The 18407-nt window shown below is 41.8% G+C and overlaps 1 protein-coding gene across 2 annotated transcripts in view; it reads left to right on the top strand.

The window, feature by feature from the left end:
* The window catches only part of Gdap2 (ganglioside induced differentiation associated protein 2), a 46635-nt gene that overhangs the window by 16212 nt on the left and 12016 nt on the right, over positions 1-18407 (top strand). For both annotated transcript variants that reach the window (XM_038311387.1, XM_038311388.1), the window contains exons 6-11: positions 3161-3237; positions 6338-6497; positions 7790-7949; positions 14000-14076; positions 14742-14818; positions 17123-17262. In XM_038311387.1, coding sequence (XP_038167315.1) covers positions 3161-3237; positions 6338-6497; positions 7790-7949; positions 14000-14076; positions 14742-14818; positions 17123-17262 — 691 coding nt within the window. The remainder of the gene's footprint in view (positions 1-3160; positions 3238-6337; positions 6498-7789; positions 7950-13999; positions 14077-14741; positions 14819-17122; positions 17263-18407) is intronic.

An 18407-nucleotide genomic window follows, 5' to 3' on the forward strand; every position in this document is an offset into this window, starting at 1 on the left:
AATAGCAGGAAGATGATCTTCAATGAAACAACTTCTAGGAATGTAACCGGCATAAAGGAAGCATATATGCCTTAAAAGTGACCAAGTCAAATGGTATAAGGACCATTGTTCCTAGACCTTAAATGTAGTAAAATTATAGAGCATTATTTTCAGAACAAACAAATACAGAGACAATAGTATACTTTCTGGAATTTGAAGATAATGAATGTCTTGTAAACATTTACATTGTAAGCATGCTAAGAATTAATCTGTTAACATAATTCATCTTTTAAACCAAGAACTTTCTTGCTTATTAATCAGCAAAACTTTTATACAAAAATCTAATATTGTCTTAATCAGTATACCAAACTTTTTATAGTATTTTTTCCCTAGTTCACGTACAATTAAATCCTTTGAGAAACCATAAACATCAACATTGAAGTAAAATTATTAGGTTATTTATTCAACAAGGATTTGAGTTGCTGCTCTGCAGCAGTAAGAACAGAAGCCATGACGTTTGTACTCATCTTCCATGCTCCCCGTACTGGAGGTATTGATATCCTGGATGTCACTTTCACTAGTTAAAGCGTCTTCGTAACTATAAAGCATGTGACATCCTGTGTGGTTGCCAAGAAGAGTGCACAGATGCAACTGAAAGGAACAGTGTAGGATGACATGAGGAAATCCTTGAGTCAGGAGGTCAGTGTCGTTCTTTTTCCTGGCAGGATTCTCCTTCTAAATGAGCACCATTGAGAGAATTTGATTTGATTACTACTTCTCATTTACCTTCTATAGGAAACACACAGTACTGTGTTAAAGTACAATTCCATATGAGTGTCAACATTTTACGTAATATAAATAGTATGAGAGAACACCCCTTTATGGAAGCTGTTTTAAGGGAAAGGAATGAAAGCATAGTGGAAGGAGAAGTGAAAAACAGATTTGCACCCAGCAGCAGCAGAGTTGCAGATCTTTATTCTGCTCTCAACAAATGAGTCTATTGTACTAGATTCGTGGACTGCATTACTTAAGGCCATGAATTATTTTGAATAAGTGCAGGTCTCCATGTTCTACTAGACTTCAGTTAATATAATATTAATATAAGATATACTTGGGCTAAATAGGTCTACAATCTAGTTTACAGATAGAAAGATGCTCAGAATATCACAGAAGCTTTCCAAATTGCCATGGTACTATATAGGTCATTAAACCTATTGTAAATTGGGAACTCCTACATTGAGCTTGAATGGAGTGCAGGAATGCAGAAGATTCTGAACAGAGGAATTCTGGGAAGGGTAGAGTTCTACACAAAGATGACCTATGACAGGACCTTGTAAAATGATCAGAGATTCAGTAAAGAAGAGAGTGGATGAACAGTGTATTTTGGTCAGAACTAGCCTACCACCATTTAAGACATCCGAGAACTTAGGTGACAGTAGAAGATATGAGGGGGGAGCAATTGGAAATAGGACTTAGGAGGTGGTTGGTTGTGACAGTGTGGCAAGTCATGTAGGAACTTTGAACCTTAACTTACAAGGGTTGCAGCCCCACTGCAAGAGTCTCCTAAGGAAGGTATCATAAGAAGATTGCCCAGGCAGCAGAAGTTGCAGTCTTGGAAATGAAAGGAACAGAGACCAGTTAAGAGTTTATTGCCAAAAGCTTGTGAGCATTAAGAGCAGCTGAGAGTGGAGGATGGCTGTTGGAAGTGGTAGCAGTACACTTACAAGATCGTACATGGAAACCACTTGACAGTATGGACTGAAGGCGAAGAAAAGGGGAATACCAAAGGAAATCCGGGGACCAGTGAATAACTCAGCAAGCCTGATGGTCTGAGGTTAACCCTAGCATGGAAGCCACATGCTAGGACAGAACTAACTCCTGAAAGTTGTACACCATGGTATACACACACAGTAAATACATAATTTTTTTTAATTATGAAGCTGGAGAGATGGCTCTTGCTATTTTTGGAGAGGACCTGGTTTCAGTTCCTAACAGCTACATGGCAGCTCACAACCATCTGTAATTCCAGTTTTAAGGGATCCCACACCTACTTCTTGTCTTTTTGGGTACCAGGCACATAGGTGGTAGATATATAATGCCTGCAGGCAAATGCTCATATGCATAAAATCAATACTTTTTGAAAGAAAGCAAATCAAGGATTCTGATTTGAGTGACTGCCTTGGCTGTGTGTGTGTCACCCAGGTAAGGGATATAGAAAGAAGATAGGAGTTAGACTCACTGAATTTGAGGTGTCTGAGATTATCTAGGTAAACAATTCCATTCTTTAATTCAGAAAGATTGTACAATTTGGGAACCATCAGCATTTGAAGTTAAATTTAATTAACAAGTTGGTGAGCTATGGAAAATACATGCATCAAGAAAACAAAGAAATGTGGGCATTTTTAGAAGGCAGCGCGTGGGCATAAAGGACCAAAGCCAAAGGGATATTTAAGATTGGGCCGTTGGGTCTCAATAGAGAAAAATCAGAATGGGATAGATGTTAAGAAAAAAATAACTTGCTGATTGGTGGTGGAGCACACCTTTAATCCCAGCACTCGGATTAAAATCTCTGTGACATCTCTGTGAGTTCAAGGCCAGCGTATAATACAAAGTGAATTCCAGGACAGCCACAACTACACAGAGATACTTTGGAGAGAGAGAGAGAGAGAGAGAGAGAGAGAGAGAGAGAGAGAGAGAGAGAGAGAGAGAGAGAGAGAGCGCTCAGCTCTGTGAGTGGGAACGGGCTGAGTGACTCATCTAGGCCGGACCTGATGAGTAGAAAGGCCCTGTGCTTTCCATTTGTGCTAGGTCATTCTGGCGAAAGGGAGGCCCCAGGGAAATAAAGAACTTGCTGGAAAAGGGACAGTGGTCTGACTCAGCATCTTCTGTAGCCACCTGCTGTCACAGACACTGGAACTAGAGCAGCAAATGCAGTAAAGCTCCTGCCATGGCACCTTAGGGCGAGTGGAAGGCTGAGAACAGAGAGGACGTGCCATAAAGGGACCTGAACGATGTCTGCTACAGCCACTCTGAAGGAAAGTGCATCAGGCTGTGAGAGGGGGTGTAGCAGGCTTTTCTAATGAGGATAATTTAGCTGTGACTGATGAACTAAAGGGGGCCCCACTACAGAATTAACATAGCTGGGTTTTAACACTGAATGTCTTCCCATTTTCTTCCTTAGGTACTGTGAGGCGGTTCCTAGAGATCCATGGGGAAACCATTGAAAAAGTAGTGTTTGCTGTCTCTGAACTCGAAGAGGTACTTTACTAATTATTTTTCTTAATTTGAGTCTTAATTCTATTGGGCTGCCTTCATCCGTCATCATCTGTTCCCTGAATCTGAAGCACACCATTGTAATGATCTAAATAAATTCGTGGCAGTGGAACTTAATGCTCACTCATTGAAAAAGAATTACGATGGGCTCTAAAAACAAGTGTAGAAGGATCCCACACTGTTTGACCATGTGAACCAGGCTTACTGGCTCTGTGTCCCTGCCTCTGCCTCAAATTCTGCATGCACCACCAATCTAAGGAGAGTTTGAGTCACAATTTTACTGCTTAGCTGCTGTCTTCATAAGTGGAATGGCATAGGCGGGCAGTTCTGCCTGCTGCTCCTGCTAGCGCTCGAGGTGGCACCTTGTGGCCTGAATTCTAGGTCCTCAGGTTTTAGCAGCATTGCTGCTTTGCTGGTGAGGCTTCGCTGCCTGCCTGCCTGAACATGGTTAGCAGCCAAGCCTGTGGCACAAGGTTGGAGGGTTTATGTTTGCTTGTGGGGGGTGGGGGGAGAGACGTTCCTTAAACTCGGTCCATTTAGAAAGTCAGAGCTTTGTTTTTATCTCACTGGCTTCCCTAGCTTTAGAGCCTCTGGTCTTCAGCAGTCATTTAGTTCTCAGTGCTTTGCTAAAATAGGGAAGTGGAGGAGCAGGAGTAGCATTGGTCGGTTTGCACAGACAAGACATATTTCCAAGTAAATTAACACTGATTTTAGAAGTCAGAGAGCCCTGGGAAGGGCAGTGTTCCCTTGAGAGTAAGCTTTCTAAGACGGGAAAACATGAAATACAGAAAAAAAATTTTTGAAAGCATGGGTAGTACTCATTTCTTAAAGAGTTGTGTGCCTACAAATGACCAGTATAAAGACACTTCACAACATTGACCATTATAGAAATGCAAGCCAAAACTACAGTGAGATACCAAAGTTACAGTATAATACAGTAGTAGTATATGCAAAAATATTTAAAGTGTGAAGATGAATATTTATAGCAGCATTGTTTATCAGTGAGCATATGTAGAGCATATATAGGGTAGTATTCATCCTTGGGGGAATGAATTATGGATTCATGTTAAAAAGTGAACCTGGAAAACATGTTAACTGAAATAAGCTAGACATAAAAGGCTACAAATTGTATTGTTTTATTGAAATGTTCAAAATAGGCACATCTATTTAGACAGAACAATTGGTAGCTCGGGGTTTGGTAAAAGGAATTGTAGGGAAAGATTGCTGATAGGTTGGTTGGGGTGATGTCAGTGTTCTGGAATCAGATGGTGGTGATTGCACAGCTTTGAGAATATACTAACAGTCACTGGATTCTGCATTTTCAACAGGTTAGCTTTATGGTATATGAATTCTTTAAAAAGCTTAGTGCATGTGAGTGTGTGTGAGTGTGTATGTGTTTAAGTATGCCTGTACTCTGTGCCATGACATGTGTGGAAGTCCGAGAACAGCTTGTGGAACTGTTCTCTCCTCCCCACCTTGTGCAGTTTTTATAGACTGAACTCAGGTGGCCAGGCCTGCATAGCAGGCACGTTGACAAGCTGAGCCTGATGCTGACCCTGTCTACATTTGTTTGCTTGTTTATGTTTTTTTTAATTTGGTTTTTATTTTGTTTTGCTTTGCTTTGCTTTGAGACAAGGTCTTTCTTTATAGACCTGGTTGGCCTGGAACTCACTATATAGACCAAACTAGCCTCAAACTCACAAAGGTTTGCCTGTCTCTGCCTCCCAAGGCTGAGGATTAAGGGCATGTGCCAACACACCCAGCCTATCTGTATTTTTTTTTTTTTAGGTACAAATCTAATGTCTCCAGGCTTCTCTTTAGGGATTGTTATAGTTCTATGTATAATACTGATTTCTTGAATGATTTCACTGACCAGTATTCGATTCCATGACTTTTTGTTATCATTCTTTTAGTCCTTTTTAAAAAGATTTATCCATCTTATTTTATATTTATGTGTATGGAGGTGTACACATGTGAGTTTATGTACATTCAAGTGTAGATATTTATGAAGGTGAGGAGAAAGTGTTGGATCCCCTGGAACTAGAGTTAGAGATGGTTGTGAGCTGCCCAGTGTGGATGCTGAGAACGGAACATGGGTCCTCTGGAAGAGCTGCCAACACCCATGACCTCTGACCGTCGCTTTAGCCTGTGAAGTTTGGGGTAGTTGATAAGTGATGCTGAGTAGTGACACAGTGATTCCTGGTCATTGCTGCAGGAGAGGCAGAGTGCTTCAACGAGCATGCGCACTAGCAGCGCCTGCATTTGCTCTGGTGCTGTGAAAGAGCACGGGGACCTCACATGGAAATCATAGACAGGAACCCTGCCCATTTCTTAGTTTAGCACACTGAAGTTACTTGGTAAGTTTTTAGGTTAGCATACAAAGTGAAGGGTTTCATCATCTTCATATCATATGCTGCTATATTTTGTTTTCGTTCATTTCCCACCTCCATTGCCTTCCTAATTTTTTAAAATTAGGCTTATCTATGTATTTTATTTTGGAGGAGGCTGGGGGAATGTGTGTATGGACATCAGGGGATGACCGTCAGACTCTTCTTCGCCACGTAGGTCACAAGAGTCAAACTCGGGTCATCAGACTTGGGGGCCCTTACCTATGAAACCATCTGAGAGGCTCCTTGTTTCTTTTTCCAAAGTAAAATTTATCTTTTTTTTAAATTTCTAAGAATGAGTGAAAACTGTCAATCCTTTAGATATAGTTAGAATAGTTCTTGTTTGTTTGTTTAAAGAAAACTGGAACACTAAGCCTAGGTCAGATAGAGACTGCTATAGTAAACTTGAGCAGATAGCATCTGCACAGCTGAGGGAGCAGTAAAAGGTGGGCGTGTGGACAGGACTGGGACTGACACATCCCAGGCTTGCTGACCCGGCCAGGGTGGGCAGTGCTGTTGACTTGACCAGTAATGTTTCATGGAAAGGGTGAGCGAGGCTCTCAGGCAGCGTTCGGAGCGTAGAGAGGTGAGGCCTGCACTCCCGAGTCTGTCCCCACAGCGCGTGGGTCACAGTGACCCCTGCTCGGGCTGCTTCTGAGTCACTGTTTTTCACAGAATGCCTTACTTTTCTGACACAGGCCACTTACCAAAAGCTGCTACCTCTGTACTTCCCAAGGTCGTTAAAGGAGGAGAGCCAGTCACTGCCCTACCTACCTGCAGACATCGGGAATGCAGACGGGGAGCCTGTGGTGCCTGAGCGGCAGATTAGAATAAGTGAGAAACCTGGTGCTTCGGAGGGTGAGTGCTAGAATTCTGGCTTCCTTCTTTTCTTTAATTAGCCTACAAATTATGGGTTTCCTTATGATGTTTTCATACAGATAATGGCATTTTCTTCATTATTTTCATTCCTCTCTTGTTCTCCTGCTGGTCCCTTCTCTCGAAGTACTCACCCACACACACTTTCATGTTACGTCTTTATAAAATCCTGATTCCACACAGGAGGAGAATCCATGTGATAAGTGTCTCTTGGCATCTGGCTTATTTTGCTTAGCCTAATGGTCTCCAGTTCCATCCATTTTTCTGCAGATCACAATTTCTTCATTGTTTATGGCTGAATAAAACTCAGGTGACTGAGTGGGGAGGAGGGCGGGGGGTGTCACACTTTACCCATTCATCCCTACACCTATCTAGGCTGGCCCTGTATCTGGACTGTTGTGAATGGTAAAGTAATACCAATGAGCAGGTGTCTCTGGTATGCCCGTTAGCAGTTCTTTGGGGTTTACCTCCAGGGATGATAGGGTTGAGTCATGTGGTAATTCTGTTTTTAGCTTTTTGAGGAGCTTTCATGGTGATTTTCATAGTGGCCGCACAAACCTGTATTCCTACCAACAATGTGTAATAGTTCAACTTTTGCTTCTCAATTTTTCTCTTCAGGAAGCTAGAGTACAGGTAAAACACCAGCCAGCCAGGATGTAGGCTTGTGTTTGAGGATTCACAGGAGGTCATAACAGCATGCTCAGCTGAATGGAGTCCCTAGGCTCATGAAGACGTGTTGAAGCAATAATTGAGCATATTGCCACCTTAATTTTTCAAGTTTTGATCAGTTTTAACAGTGCTTTAATCCCAGCACTCGAGAGGCAGAGGCGCGCAGGTGTCCGTGAGTTCCAGAACAGCCAAAACAGTGTCCTCTAAAAGCCCCAGTTAACATTAAATAGAAGATAAGAATACTATGGGCATGTCATTTCTTTAGATTTTATACTCAGATAAGCTGAAACTTATACACAGAGAGTATGTTAGGATGGAAGTCCTTCCGACTCTATCAACCTTCACCTGTGTAAGACCCTAAATCCCCTGAATGAAAGCATGCCTCACACACTTCATGAAGTTGGCTAAGGGAATAGATTAGTTACGTTTAGTTCACTGTTTCAGGACTTGGGATTTCTAAATGTTATTTCAGAATCATCATCTTAGTCCGGGTGCGAGGCTTTTTGGCTTTGTTTTGTCGCCCCATACTTGTTGCTCCCGCAGCACTCACCGTCAGTTTTGCGGTCTGCTTCCGTAGCTCTCTGCTGATGGTACTTTCATTGCAGAGAACCAAGAAGAAGATGAGGATGACGGCTTGGGCGTGGATCTGTCTTTCATTGGCTCTCATGCTTTTGCTCGAATGGAAGGAGACATTGACAAGCAAAGAAAACTGATCCTCCAGGGACAGTTGTCCGAAGCTGCCCTGCAGAAGCAGCATCAAAGAAAGTAAGGCACACTAGTCCAGACTGATAGATGGTGTGACGTCAGGAGTCTGCTAGATGCTTTTCCGTACACACGAAGTTCCTCTCGCTTAATCTTCGTGATGACCCAGTAACAGGGTCCAAACTCATTCTGCAGATGCAGAGCTGCAAGTTGAGTCTGGTGGTTTGGTGGAGCTGGTGCTCAGATGCTTGCTTGATTTCAGAGTTTCTATTCGATGTGTCTCTAATTGCTGTGCCTCTATGTGAGGTTATAGTCTAAACAGGGAAATTGGAAGAAAGGAAAGGCATTCACAAGGTTTCTGCTGTGCGTTTACCACTGAAGCAGTTCAGGTTCTCCTCAGCTGAAGAGTTTTATGTCTCCGCAGCTTACCCTGAGGACTTTATATCGTTTCCTCCGAGTGTCTCTAATGCTAACGCAGTTCTGAACGAGTCCTTGTAAAGTCACAGATGGAGCTTTGTAGTTTGTGGTTTTTTTCAAAGATTAATAGTAAAGGAGCTGCTTTTCAAAATTTTAAGGAAAGAAATGAATTGTACTGACTCTCCATTGCCTCTTAGAGTGGGTCAGGATAACGTCTCACAGACTAGTGTCAGGCAATTGCGCTGCATGCAGAGAGGCACCTGGAAGGCCAGCGCGGTAAAGTCCATCGCTGTGGCTTTCTTCGGTACTAAGCTAACCAGTCTCTGTCATATTTTTGAGCTTTGGCTCCCATTTATTTTGGTTTGGATCATCTCTTCCTTTAATCCTGTCCATTTTCCAGGTTTCAGCTGTAAAGCGAAGGCCATGCGAACCTTATTTGCTGGGTCTGAAATACCTGCCTTTCTTATTTTGCATTTTCACAGCCTGCCACAACGTAGCATACTATTTTACATGGTACTTCTGTGGTGCTGTTCTCCAGTCATAGATGCAAGTTGGGCTAGATGATCTCAGAAATCTCTTACAAACATATTTTTAATATTTTTTTATTTCTTTGAGAGTTTCATACATCTCTATGATGTATTTTATCATTTTCACCTCTTGTTACCCTCTCTCATCCTCTTCCCAATCTCACTCAAACTTCTTCCTAGCGAGTCCTCTTTCGTGGCTTGTTTTGTAGCCCGCCGAGTTTAATTCGGGTTGCCACTATGAGCTAGGGAGGAGGGTATTTACTGAGGCCTGGACTACTGTCCCATGCAACACCGCTGAAAGAAATGGCTTCCTCTCCCCCAGCCAGAATTAACATTTGCTGCCTCCTCAGTCCCAGGTCTTCACTTGACTCCAATTTGCAAATAACAGAAGCAAATTTACCACTAGAGGGAACCAGTGAACAAAATTTCCAAAGGATGAACCCAAAGACAGGCTCTAGTTTCTCAGCCTGGTCATGTATAGTGTCATGTGGCAAGCATTTTTCTTTAAATACAGTGACTGGGCTCCCTTGGACACCATTGTGATCTCTCTCTGTGTGTCTGCATGCATTCTTCAAGTGTTCATATCATGATTTGTGAGTTGTTTGTGGAGCTCAAATCCCCTTGCACGCTTATAAATGTTTGAAGATCCCAGAGGACTTGTATCCATATGGGCTATATCTATCAACACTTACCATATCAGAAATTATTAATTCATTCATAAGTAAACAATCTTTCAAAAGTTAGCTAATTTTGTCTTTTGTATTAAAATCTTGCAAAATGTTCAGTGGGTTTAAGTGAAGATGGCTAGAATCTAATAGCATCGTTCAAACTGTTGCAGTAAGTTTTCTTGGATAAATTTTATAAAGGAAATATGACATTACTCAAAGACAGAATTGGAAAGCAAAGGAGTACTTTTAAAGACTTTTAAGAAATCAGATATGTTTCTGTGTACTTTATAGAATATGATAAGTGATAGTTTCTGAAAGTTTAGTTATGATATGGGATCTTAAACCTTACCCATTGTGATTTCTTTTATTTACTTACATCTGTGTTCATGTGGGCATGCATGCGTATGCTTACGTGTGTGCCTCTGTGTGTGCCTCTGTGTGTGTGTGTGTGTGTGTGTGTGTGTGTGTGTGTGTGTGTCGCCCGCCCACCATAGCATGCAGAGGTCAAAGGATAACTTGCAGTAATTCTCTACTTTTGCCATATGGGTCTGGGGATCAAACTCTTGTTGCCAGACCTGGAGACAGTGCCCTGGCTCTCTGTACTGTCTCCAGCCCCACATCTGTGTTTCCATATTCTGTTTTAAAATACACTGTCTTATCACAAATGTGGCTTTATGATATGATGCATAGATCCTCTGGAAAGTAGGGATTCACTCAGATAACTGTATCAGTATGCTTCATTGTACAGTATCAAAATGTATTAATTCCAACACCAGTCTTACTGCAAAACGCCAAGCTTCCCAGCCCTAAATCCCAGCAGTCAGGAGGCAGAGGCAGGTGGAATCTCTTGAATTTTAGGATGGCTAGGACTGTATAATGAGACCCTGCCAGAAAAAAAAAAAGAAAGACCAGCCTGGTCTACAAGAGCTAGTTCCAGGACAGGCTCCAAAGCCACAGAGAAACCCTGTCTCAAAAAACAAAAAAACAAAAAAAAAAAAAAACAAAAAAAAAGAAAGAAAGAAAAATTTAAAAAAGTCAAGATAAAGACTTTTCACAGTCGAGTGTATGGAATGCATATTGGGCTCAGATTTTATCATTGGCGGTAAGTTAGTCCTTGCTGGTTATTTTTCTTGCCAAGACAGATCATTTTATTCATCTTAAAGAAAACAATTCAGGTTAAATGGTCATAGTTTGTCTGCCTGTAAGCTTTCAGAGTAAAGAGTGATGGTCCATGAAAAACAACTGAGGCTGGCGACGTGGCTCAGTGGGTAAAGGAGCTCATGCCAAGCCTGGCTATCTAATTTAGATGCCTGGATTCCATACAGTGGAAGGAGAGATCTTCTTCAAGTTGGTCTCTTGACACATGCACCATGCATTCTTTATCTATCTCTCTCCCCCTCTCTTCCCCCTGCCTCCCCTCAGGCCCATTAACCTTTCATTTTTCATGAAATGACAGAGATTCTGCACTTTTTTTTTCTTCCAAGCTAGTTGTTTATCTCATTTTTCTCCAGGAGTCAATTTGTTTTGCTTATCAACTACTAGTTCAGGGCAGTATTAAATTGAGCATATATGTACTGACTGTGCATTTCTGGTATGTTGCCCTCAGGGAAAGGGCAGGTTCCAGGAAAGGAATTATAGACAGCATGTAAAGCAGTGCCCTTTCCTGGTGGAAGACCTTGATCTGGAGAGTCAACCATGGCAGACTGTAGACACTCACTCTATAAGAACATGTCCTTAATGCAGGCATGAGGTACTAAGTACATTCAGGCAGAAGTTCTGGACAATGATCAGGGTGTTGGGCACACCCAGTAATCACTTAGTGGCAGCAAAGCCCCAGCAGGAAAACAAGGACTGAGTGCTCTGATATAGACAGAAGTTTCTGTCCCGCCTGGTCCTACAGCAGTTCAGTCCCAAAGAAACACAGATGCTTATATTATTTGTAAACTGTTTGGCCTATTAGCTCAGGCTTATTATTAACTGGTTCTTACAACTTTTAATCCATAATTCTTGTCTGTGTTTAGCCACGTGGCTTGGTACCTTTTCTCAGTGAGGCATTCTTATCTTGCTTCCTCTGCATCTGGCTGGTGACTGCCTCTCTGCCTTTCCTCTTCCCAGAATTCTCTTAGTCTGATTGCCCTGCCTATACTTCCTGCCTGGCTACTGGCCAATCAGCATTTTATTAAACCAATACGAGTGACAGATCTTTACAGTGTACAAGTGTATTCTCCCACAGCACTCTGCCATCCAGTAAAGCTATCACTGAATGATAAGATTGTCTGGCTTCCCATGTATTTGTCTCTCTGAGACTGACGATGAGGTCTTTTATCTGTAATGCAGAACGCTTGAGAGTGCTGCTAAAAGAAAAACTGTAGACAAAATAAATTTGGCGGTCCACTTGAGCTTAGAAGCATTCGTGGTCTAGGCAGCGCTCAGCTAGAAGTCTAGAGAGACTGAAGGGGGAAATGGTGGTGGTGATGTCCTCAACTTACCAAGAGGTGTTTGCTGGCTTTGGCTATGAGCCAGCTGGTTAGCTGTTTGTGATTGGCGTGGGGTCCAGTTTAGCTGCTTCTTTTCTTCCAGCACTGGGAGAGAGAAAGGTTGAAGGAGGGGCTTTGTGTGGCTGTAATTGTGTAAGAACCGACACAGAAGCATCCCGAGGGTCATGGTCTTCTGCTTATGCTGCTGAAATAGTGGAAATGGCGCCTCTCAAAAGTGTGGCCCAGGAAAGCTGGTGCCCTCCAGGAGCCTGTGAGGCCAGGCTGCCTTCACTGTCACTGTCACCCTCACCCTCACGGCGTCCGATCCAGTGTCCCGGGCTCCTTAACCTGCGGTGCTGCAGAGATCAGTGCAGGCTAGAGCACGGGGTCTTTCAGATGGTAAAGAGAATGCGAAGTTAAGAGGATAGCTCATCTTCCTAAGCACAGTTGTTGTTGTTGTTGTTGTTGTTTTATTTTTTGGTTTTTCAAGACAGGGTTTCTCTGTGTAACAGCCCTAGCTGTCCTGGAACTAGCTCTTGAAGACCAGGCTGGAATTGAACTCACAGAGATCCGCCTGCTTCTGCCTCCCAAGTGTGGAAATTTAAGGCGTGCGCCACCACCACCCAGCCATATTTTTTTTACATCAAAAGGTATATGCAGATAATTAATTTTTGTTTCTTTTAAATCAGTAAGTAAATGCTTTTAGATTTCTGTTATGTACGATATGATGAATATTGGTCGATATGAACATGAAGGGGTTCTGAGACCAAACAGTTTAGAACTGAGGACTGTTGAGTTATGATATGGCAGAGCTGGAAGTCAGTGTCCTGCCGTGCTTGAGATGGCAGGATAGCATTTAAAAAGATGTACTTATGCTCTTCCTGAACCAGGGTCTTACTTACCATGCTTACCCAGTTCCCCTTACGCTGACCAGGACGAAGGGTGTTAAAGTGTGTGATTGATTGGTAGTCCTTTTGAAAGACTCCAGCTCTCCATCACTGGCTCCTCGGTGTCCTTTCTCTGCCCTGCTGGGCTGCGCCAGTCTCTGTGCACCGGTTCTTTACAAAATCTGAGAACACAGACACAGCCCTAATTCTCACTAACGCGTCTAAGTGTTTTGTGCTTTGCGAGTGATTTGGATGTATCTAAGGAAGTTGTTAGGAAGCAACCAGATGGCATCAGATCCCTGGAGTTCTGGGAAGTTGTGAGTCGTATGGTAAATTAGCTATTAAGATTAACTTGAACGGGGTGTGGTGGCACACACATTTCATCCTAGCATCCAGGAGGCAGAAGCAGGCAGATCTCTAATGTTGAGGGTAGCCTTGTCTACATAGTGAGTTCCAGTCAACGGAGGCTACTTAATAGAGTGAGGCCATCTCAAAAAAAAAAAAAAAAAAAAAAAAAAAAAAAAACTAAAATATTAACTTGATCATTAAAATCATTTGTAACCTTTTCGCCAAAGCCAAATTAGTCCATGTGTCATAGTAAGTAGGGGTTCGATTCAAGCTTCATTAACCAGTCATAAATGTCTGAGCTGCCAGGTAAAACTTCTTGCCTTGCGTGTGGTCCTGTATAACATGTGCAGCACCCAGTGTCCTTCCGCTGTGCTGTGACTTCGTGAGGGCAGCGATCCTGCTGTCTGTCCGCTGCAATAGTCTCAAGCACTCATCATAGCTTCGTTAATTAGTGCTTATCCGCTTTCCAGATCTAACACTGAGGCTTTTCCTGTTAACATTTTTCTAGTAAGGAAAAATAAGAGTATTCTTTAATTATGTCATTTTGAATATTTGACCTCTTTGCCACTTACTTCTGTACTCTTGACTTACCATAAGAATGTCTTTACATTTTCTCTCTAACGTGCATTTAACAATAACTTAAGATTCTCCACAGTACAATAGCCTCTAACTCTTTGTTGTAATGAAGCCTCAGTCCTTTATGGTCAGCAAAAGCTGTTGAAAGGGGTTTCGTTTGCAAAAGTAACTTGCCAACGTTTGCTGTAACAATCGTTCCTTTTATTTGTCTAGTTATAACCGCTGGTTATGCCAAGCAAGATCTGAGGACCTCTCCGATATTGCTTCTCTGAAGGCCTTGTACCAAACAGGTGAGGTTAATGATCTTATTCTTGCTAATTGAGGGGTCTGACTCATTGTGCTGGAAAGACTCGGTTTCTCTCTGAACACAGTATTGTGCTGATGTCAATAGGTTTTGCACATCATGAGGATCTTAGACTTATTGTCAACTGTAATATTTTCTTGGGGTCTCACATTGCCTGCTTCACCTTTTTCTGGGATGCTTTTTCTGTTAGAATTTTTCTGCTTCTAAAGAGTCCTAAGCATTTGTCAATACAACTCATAGCCCTCTCCTGGCCCCAGTTCCTCTGCTGTGTTTCATTCTAGGCATTACCTGTTAGTTTTCAATTGAAAGCTTCTAGCATTTCTTGGGTCACTAATACTATTAAATGTTGTGAAAAGCTTAAACAAAATGGTTATTTAAAAAAAAACCATAGGTCATGGTAATTTAAAATATTTAAACAATCTTAAAGTCAGAACTGTGGTCAAAATCTCATAAAGCTTTAAAATCAAGAAAGAAAAGTGTTTCCCTAACACTAAAAGAAATCTAATGATATAATTTTAGAAGCTTGCGCATCCCATTTCTTACTTTTGTGTGTGCAGAATTCTTTTATGCAGTCAAATACATATTATTTGACGGGACAAACGCTGGTCTCGCACTAAGGCTTCTGGGTCCTGACTGCACCTCCTCTCTTAGGTGTGGATAACTGTGGCCGCACAGTGATGGTGGTAGTTGGAAGAAACATTCCCGTGACGCTGATAGATATGGACAAGGTAAGCCATGGCGGCTTCTTCTGCAAGTCAGGGAGAAGGTTCTCCAGCACAGATGAGATGAATCGTGGATCTGGGGTGGAATAGCATCCCCTGAGACTGAATCCTGAGTGCTGAAGGTGGAATACTCACTGGAGTTGAACCATGAGCTGAATAGAGCTCTTCAGTCAGCAGGCAGCACTAACTGAACTCGGTGCACTGTTACAAAAGAAAAGGGGCATGAAGTGGGGGGCAGGCCATGTTGGGGTGCCCAGAATGGGGGGAGAGTAGATATGATACACTGTTTACATGAATTGAAATTACCAAAGAATAGATAAGATATTCTATTAAAACATTTATATACATATTTCCCCAAAGCATTAATTCCATTAGAAAATAACTGTGAAAAATAAGTTATAGTTGAACCATGTGTCTTAACCACAGAAAGCATAGCATATATCAAAAGGAGAAATCTGTATAATTTTAAGGTGAAACATAGCTATTTAGAAGATGATCAGAATGTCTAAGCTCTCAAACTTTCTTCAGCAGTATTGGGGTGAATATGTGAAAGCAGTGAGCCAGTGTCCTACAGGGTCCTCCACAGCAAACTGTTGTAACTTAGATGTCCAATAGCTGATGATGGCATACGCACCAATGGAAACTATGATTCTAAGAGGCTGGGGATTTTGCTCAGAGTGCAGTGTTTGTCTAGTGTCCACGGGGCCCTGGGTTCCATCTCTAGCACAGGGGACGGGAGAGGCTGAGGTGAGTGCAGAAGAGAGGAGACGTGTGTCCGGAGAAGACTCTGATAGTTAGGTTAGAGGTAGAAGTAAGTGTTTCAAAATGGATTTGTTTGGGGCTGCAGAGATGGCTCAGGAATGGGTATGACTGAATATAGACCTCGATTTGCAGCACCCATGTTGGGTGGCCCACAATTGCCTACAACTCCAGCTTCAGGGAATCTGATGCCTCTGTGCATCCCTGTGCACGTGGTGTGCACTCACAGATACACACACATGCAGTTTCAAATAAATAGAAGTATTTTTTTATGTTATTTTCTTATTTTGAGGAGAATTTGTCCCCCACAACTTTCTCTTTTTGGCTACTCCTATACAGCAGTAGAATAACTTAAAGATAGAGAATTTGAAACCAGAAAGAATCACCTAATTTGCCCAAGTGTGAGATTTAAAAATGGATTGAAAGGACAAAGAAGGGGTAGGTCTATTCACAAAGAGGGAAAGACTCACCTGGTAAGAATTACGTCTAAGTTTCTGTTTGCAGCCATTGGTGTTCTTAACAGTCAGTGTGTCCTTCACTCTTACCTTCAGTAGTAAGATTTATTCCAATAAGAATATAATCCTTAATTTGATTTTGGTGTGTGCTCACATAGCATTCCTGGTACTATGATATGTCATTTCATAGTAAAAAATGAGACTTATTATGAGGTTCAAACCAGGTAACATTTACAGAGCAACTGTGTTCATAATGTCCTCCTGCCTGCTGTGCCTGCAGTTGGGTCCTAATCCACATTAATGCCAAGGACTCCCCTGAGGAGGAACTGGAAAACAGCCTGGTCGGTAATCCTTTTGGTTGATGTAGCTTAGCTTCCTCTTTGCAGTTGTTTACAGCCAGACCTCTGGGTCACGTCAGCCCTACTTGGGTTATATTTCTCATCTTGTTTTTAGTGTCTCTCTTAGATTTCTTAAAATAGAATACATCCCTAGCCAAACAGGTTCATATTAGATCATCCTCTTGAGTTCTAGAAATGTTGCTCAATGTGTTTTGCCATCCACCCACAAACCCCTCCACTTTCCTCATTCAGATAAGCATTAAAGGTGCTAAGGGAATGGGTTTCTACGGGGGCATGGAAGGAGCTACTCCATACATCATGTGCTCTACTCCTTGTCTGTGTCTGGTTGCCGTTGATGGGATGCAAAGAGAAACATCCAGAATTATGGATTCTGTTAAACTCCTAAGAAGTATTAAATCTCCATTCTAAATGTTTTGACATCATTGTCCTAGATAGGAGAAATCTGATAGTTGAGCCAAGAGCTCTTCCTGGTATTGAAGAGTCATTCCAAAGGCCAGAAGTTAATTATCCCCTTCCTTCATGTAGAACACCATAGAGAAGATCTGTGCTACAGCCTTTGAGAACAACCAGTAAATGCTGGATGACTCACTTTCTAAGAGAAGTGGTCCTCACCAATCTGTTCTTTCAATCTGCAATTACAGGTGTAGATAAGATTAATCTTAGGGCAGGGGTTTCCGTTCTCTCAGCCTCTGCGAAGTGAACCACTGTGGAAATTGGTCTTTATTCCTCTCTTCTAGGCTCTCTTATATTTTATCCATGTAATGGACCACATCGCTGTGAAGGAGTATGTATTGGTCTATTTTCACACACTGACCAGTGAATACAATCACCTGGACTCTGACTTCCTGAAGAAACTCTACGATGTCGTTGATGTCAAGTTAGTTATTTTTGGAAATTGTGAAGGGGGTATTGCTTCTTTATTTTTAACACTAAGCAATAGCAAACATTTGTAAAGATTTTTGAGAAGATATTTCACGGGACAAATTTTTATCATGTACATTAGATATTTAAATTATGGGAGACCCTCCTTTTGCATGAAAGTGAACTTGTTTGTAATCTTCCTACTTTTGACCACTCTGGAAGAGGTTTGGTGCCATCCCTAGTCTTTGTGCATAAAGTAATGAAGTACAGCCTTGGTTGCTATCACCGTAGCATAATTTATACCAGAGTAGACTCGTAAGCATTATTTAACTTGATCCAGTAGCCCGAGAGTCTGTTGAGAGAGATAGTGGTAGCAGGTTCAGAGGAATTTGTCTCCATGATTATAAATACCTGAAACTGAACATAAACGAGCAGGCAGAGATTGTCATCAGAACGAGAAGAGGTTGAGCAAAAGGAAAGAACTTGGGGGTTTGGACTGTCTAATGACAGAAAGGAGCAAGCATTTATAGGGTTCTTGGGGATTTGGGGTTGGTTAGTCATGAAAACAGACTTTATTTGAACATTTCTTCCGTGTGGTTTAAGTAGATCCCCCCACCCCCATGTAAGGTCAGATCAGTGATCAGTTTGTCTCTGGAGACATTCTAACTTTACCCGGTACCTGGTGAGGTTTTCCATATGACAAGGGGTTGAGGGACAAACACATTCCATACATTAGTACAGGGAGGAGAGAAACTGGAAGTGACCAGCTTTATGGATCAAGGGCATAGGAGCCTGTGTCTTTACTCTGAGTATCCTGTTATCTTTCAATGTTTTCTACATCTGGAAGATGGAGAATAATAAACAACGCCATTTGTTGGCCAAGATGTCACAATTTTATATACAGAATTTAGATTTACTAATTTGGAACTAGAAAATTATTTTCATTAAATTATGTTCCCTCACTGTAATAATGGAAATCCTAATGACCACCCTAATGCAAGACCAAACTTTTTTCCTCAGTGATTTATTTCCTAAATAATAATAAGGCATTCTACTCTCTTGGTACCTATTCTATTTGTAGCATCACAAGGCTTTTATCGGTTAGGTTGATTAAAAAAAAAAACCATTTTACAGTTAGGGAGTAAAGAGGATAAGTTACCA

Source organism: Arvicola amphibius, chromosome 14, assembly GCF_903992535.2.
Source record: "Arvicola amphibius chromosome 14, mArvAmp1.2, whole genome shotgun sequence".
Lineage (NCBI taxonomy): Eukaryota > Metazoa > Chordata > Mammalia > Rodentia > Cricetidae > Arvicola > Arvicola amphibius.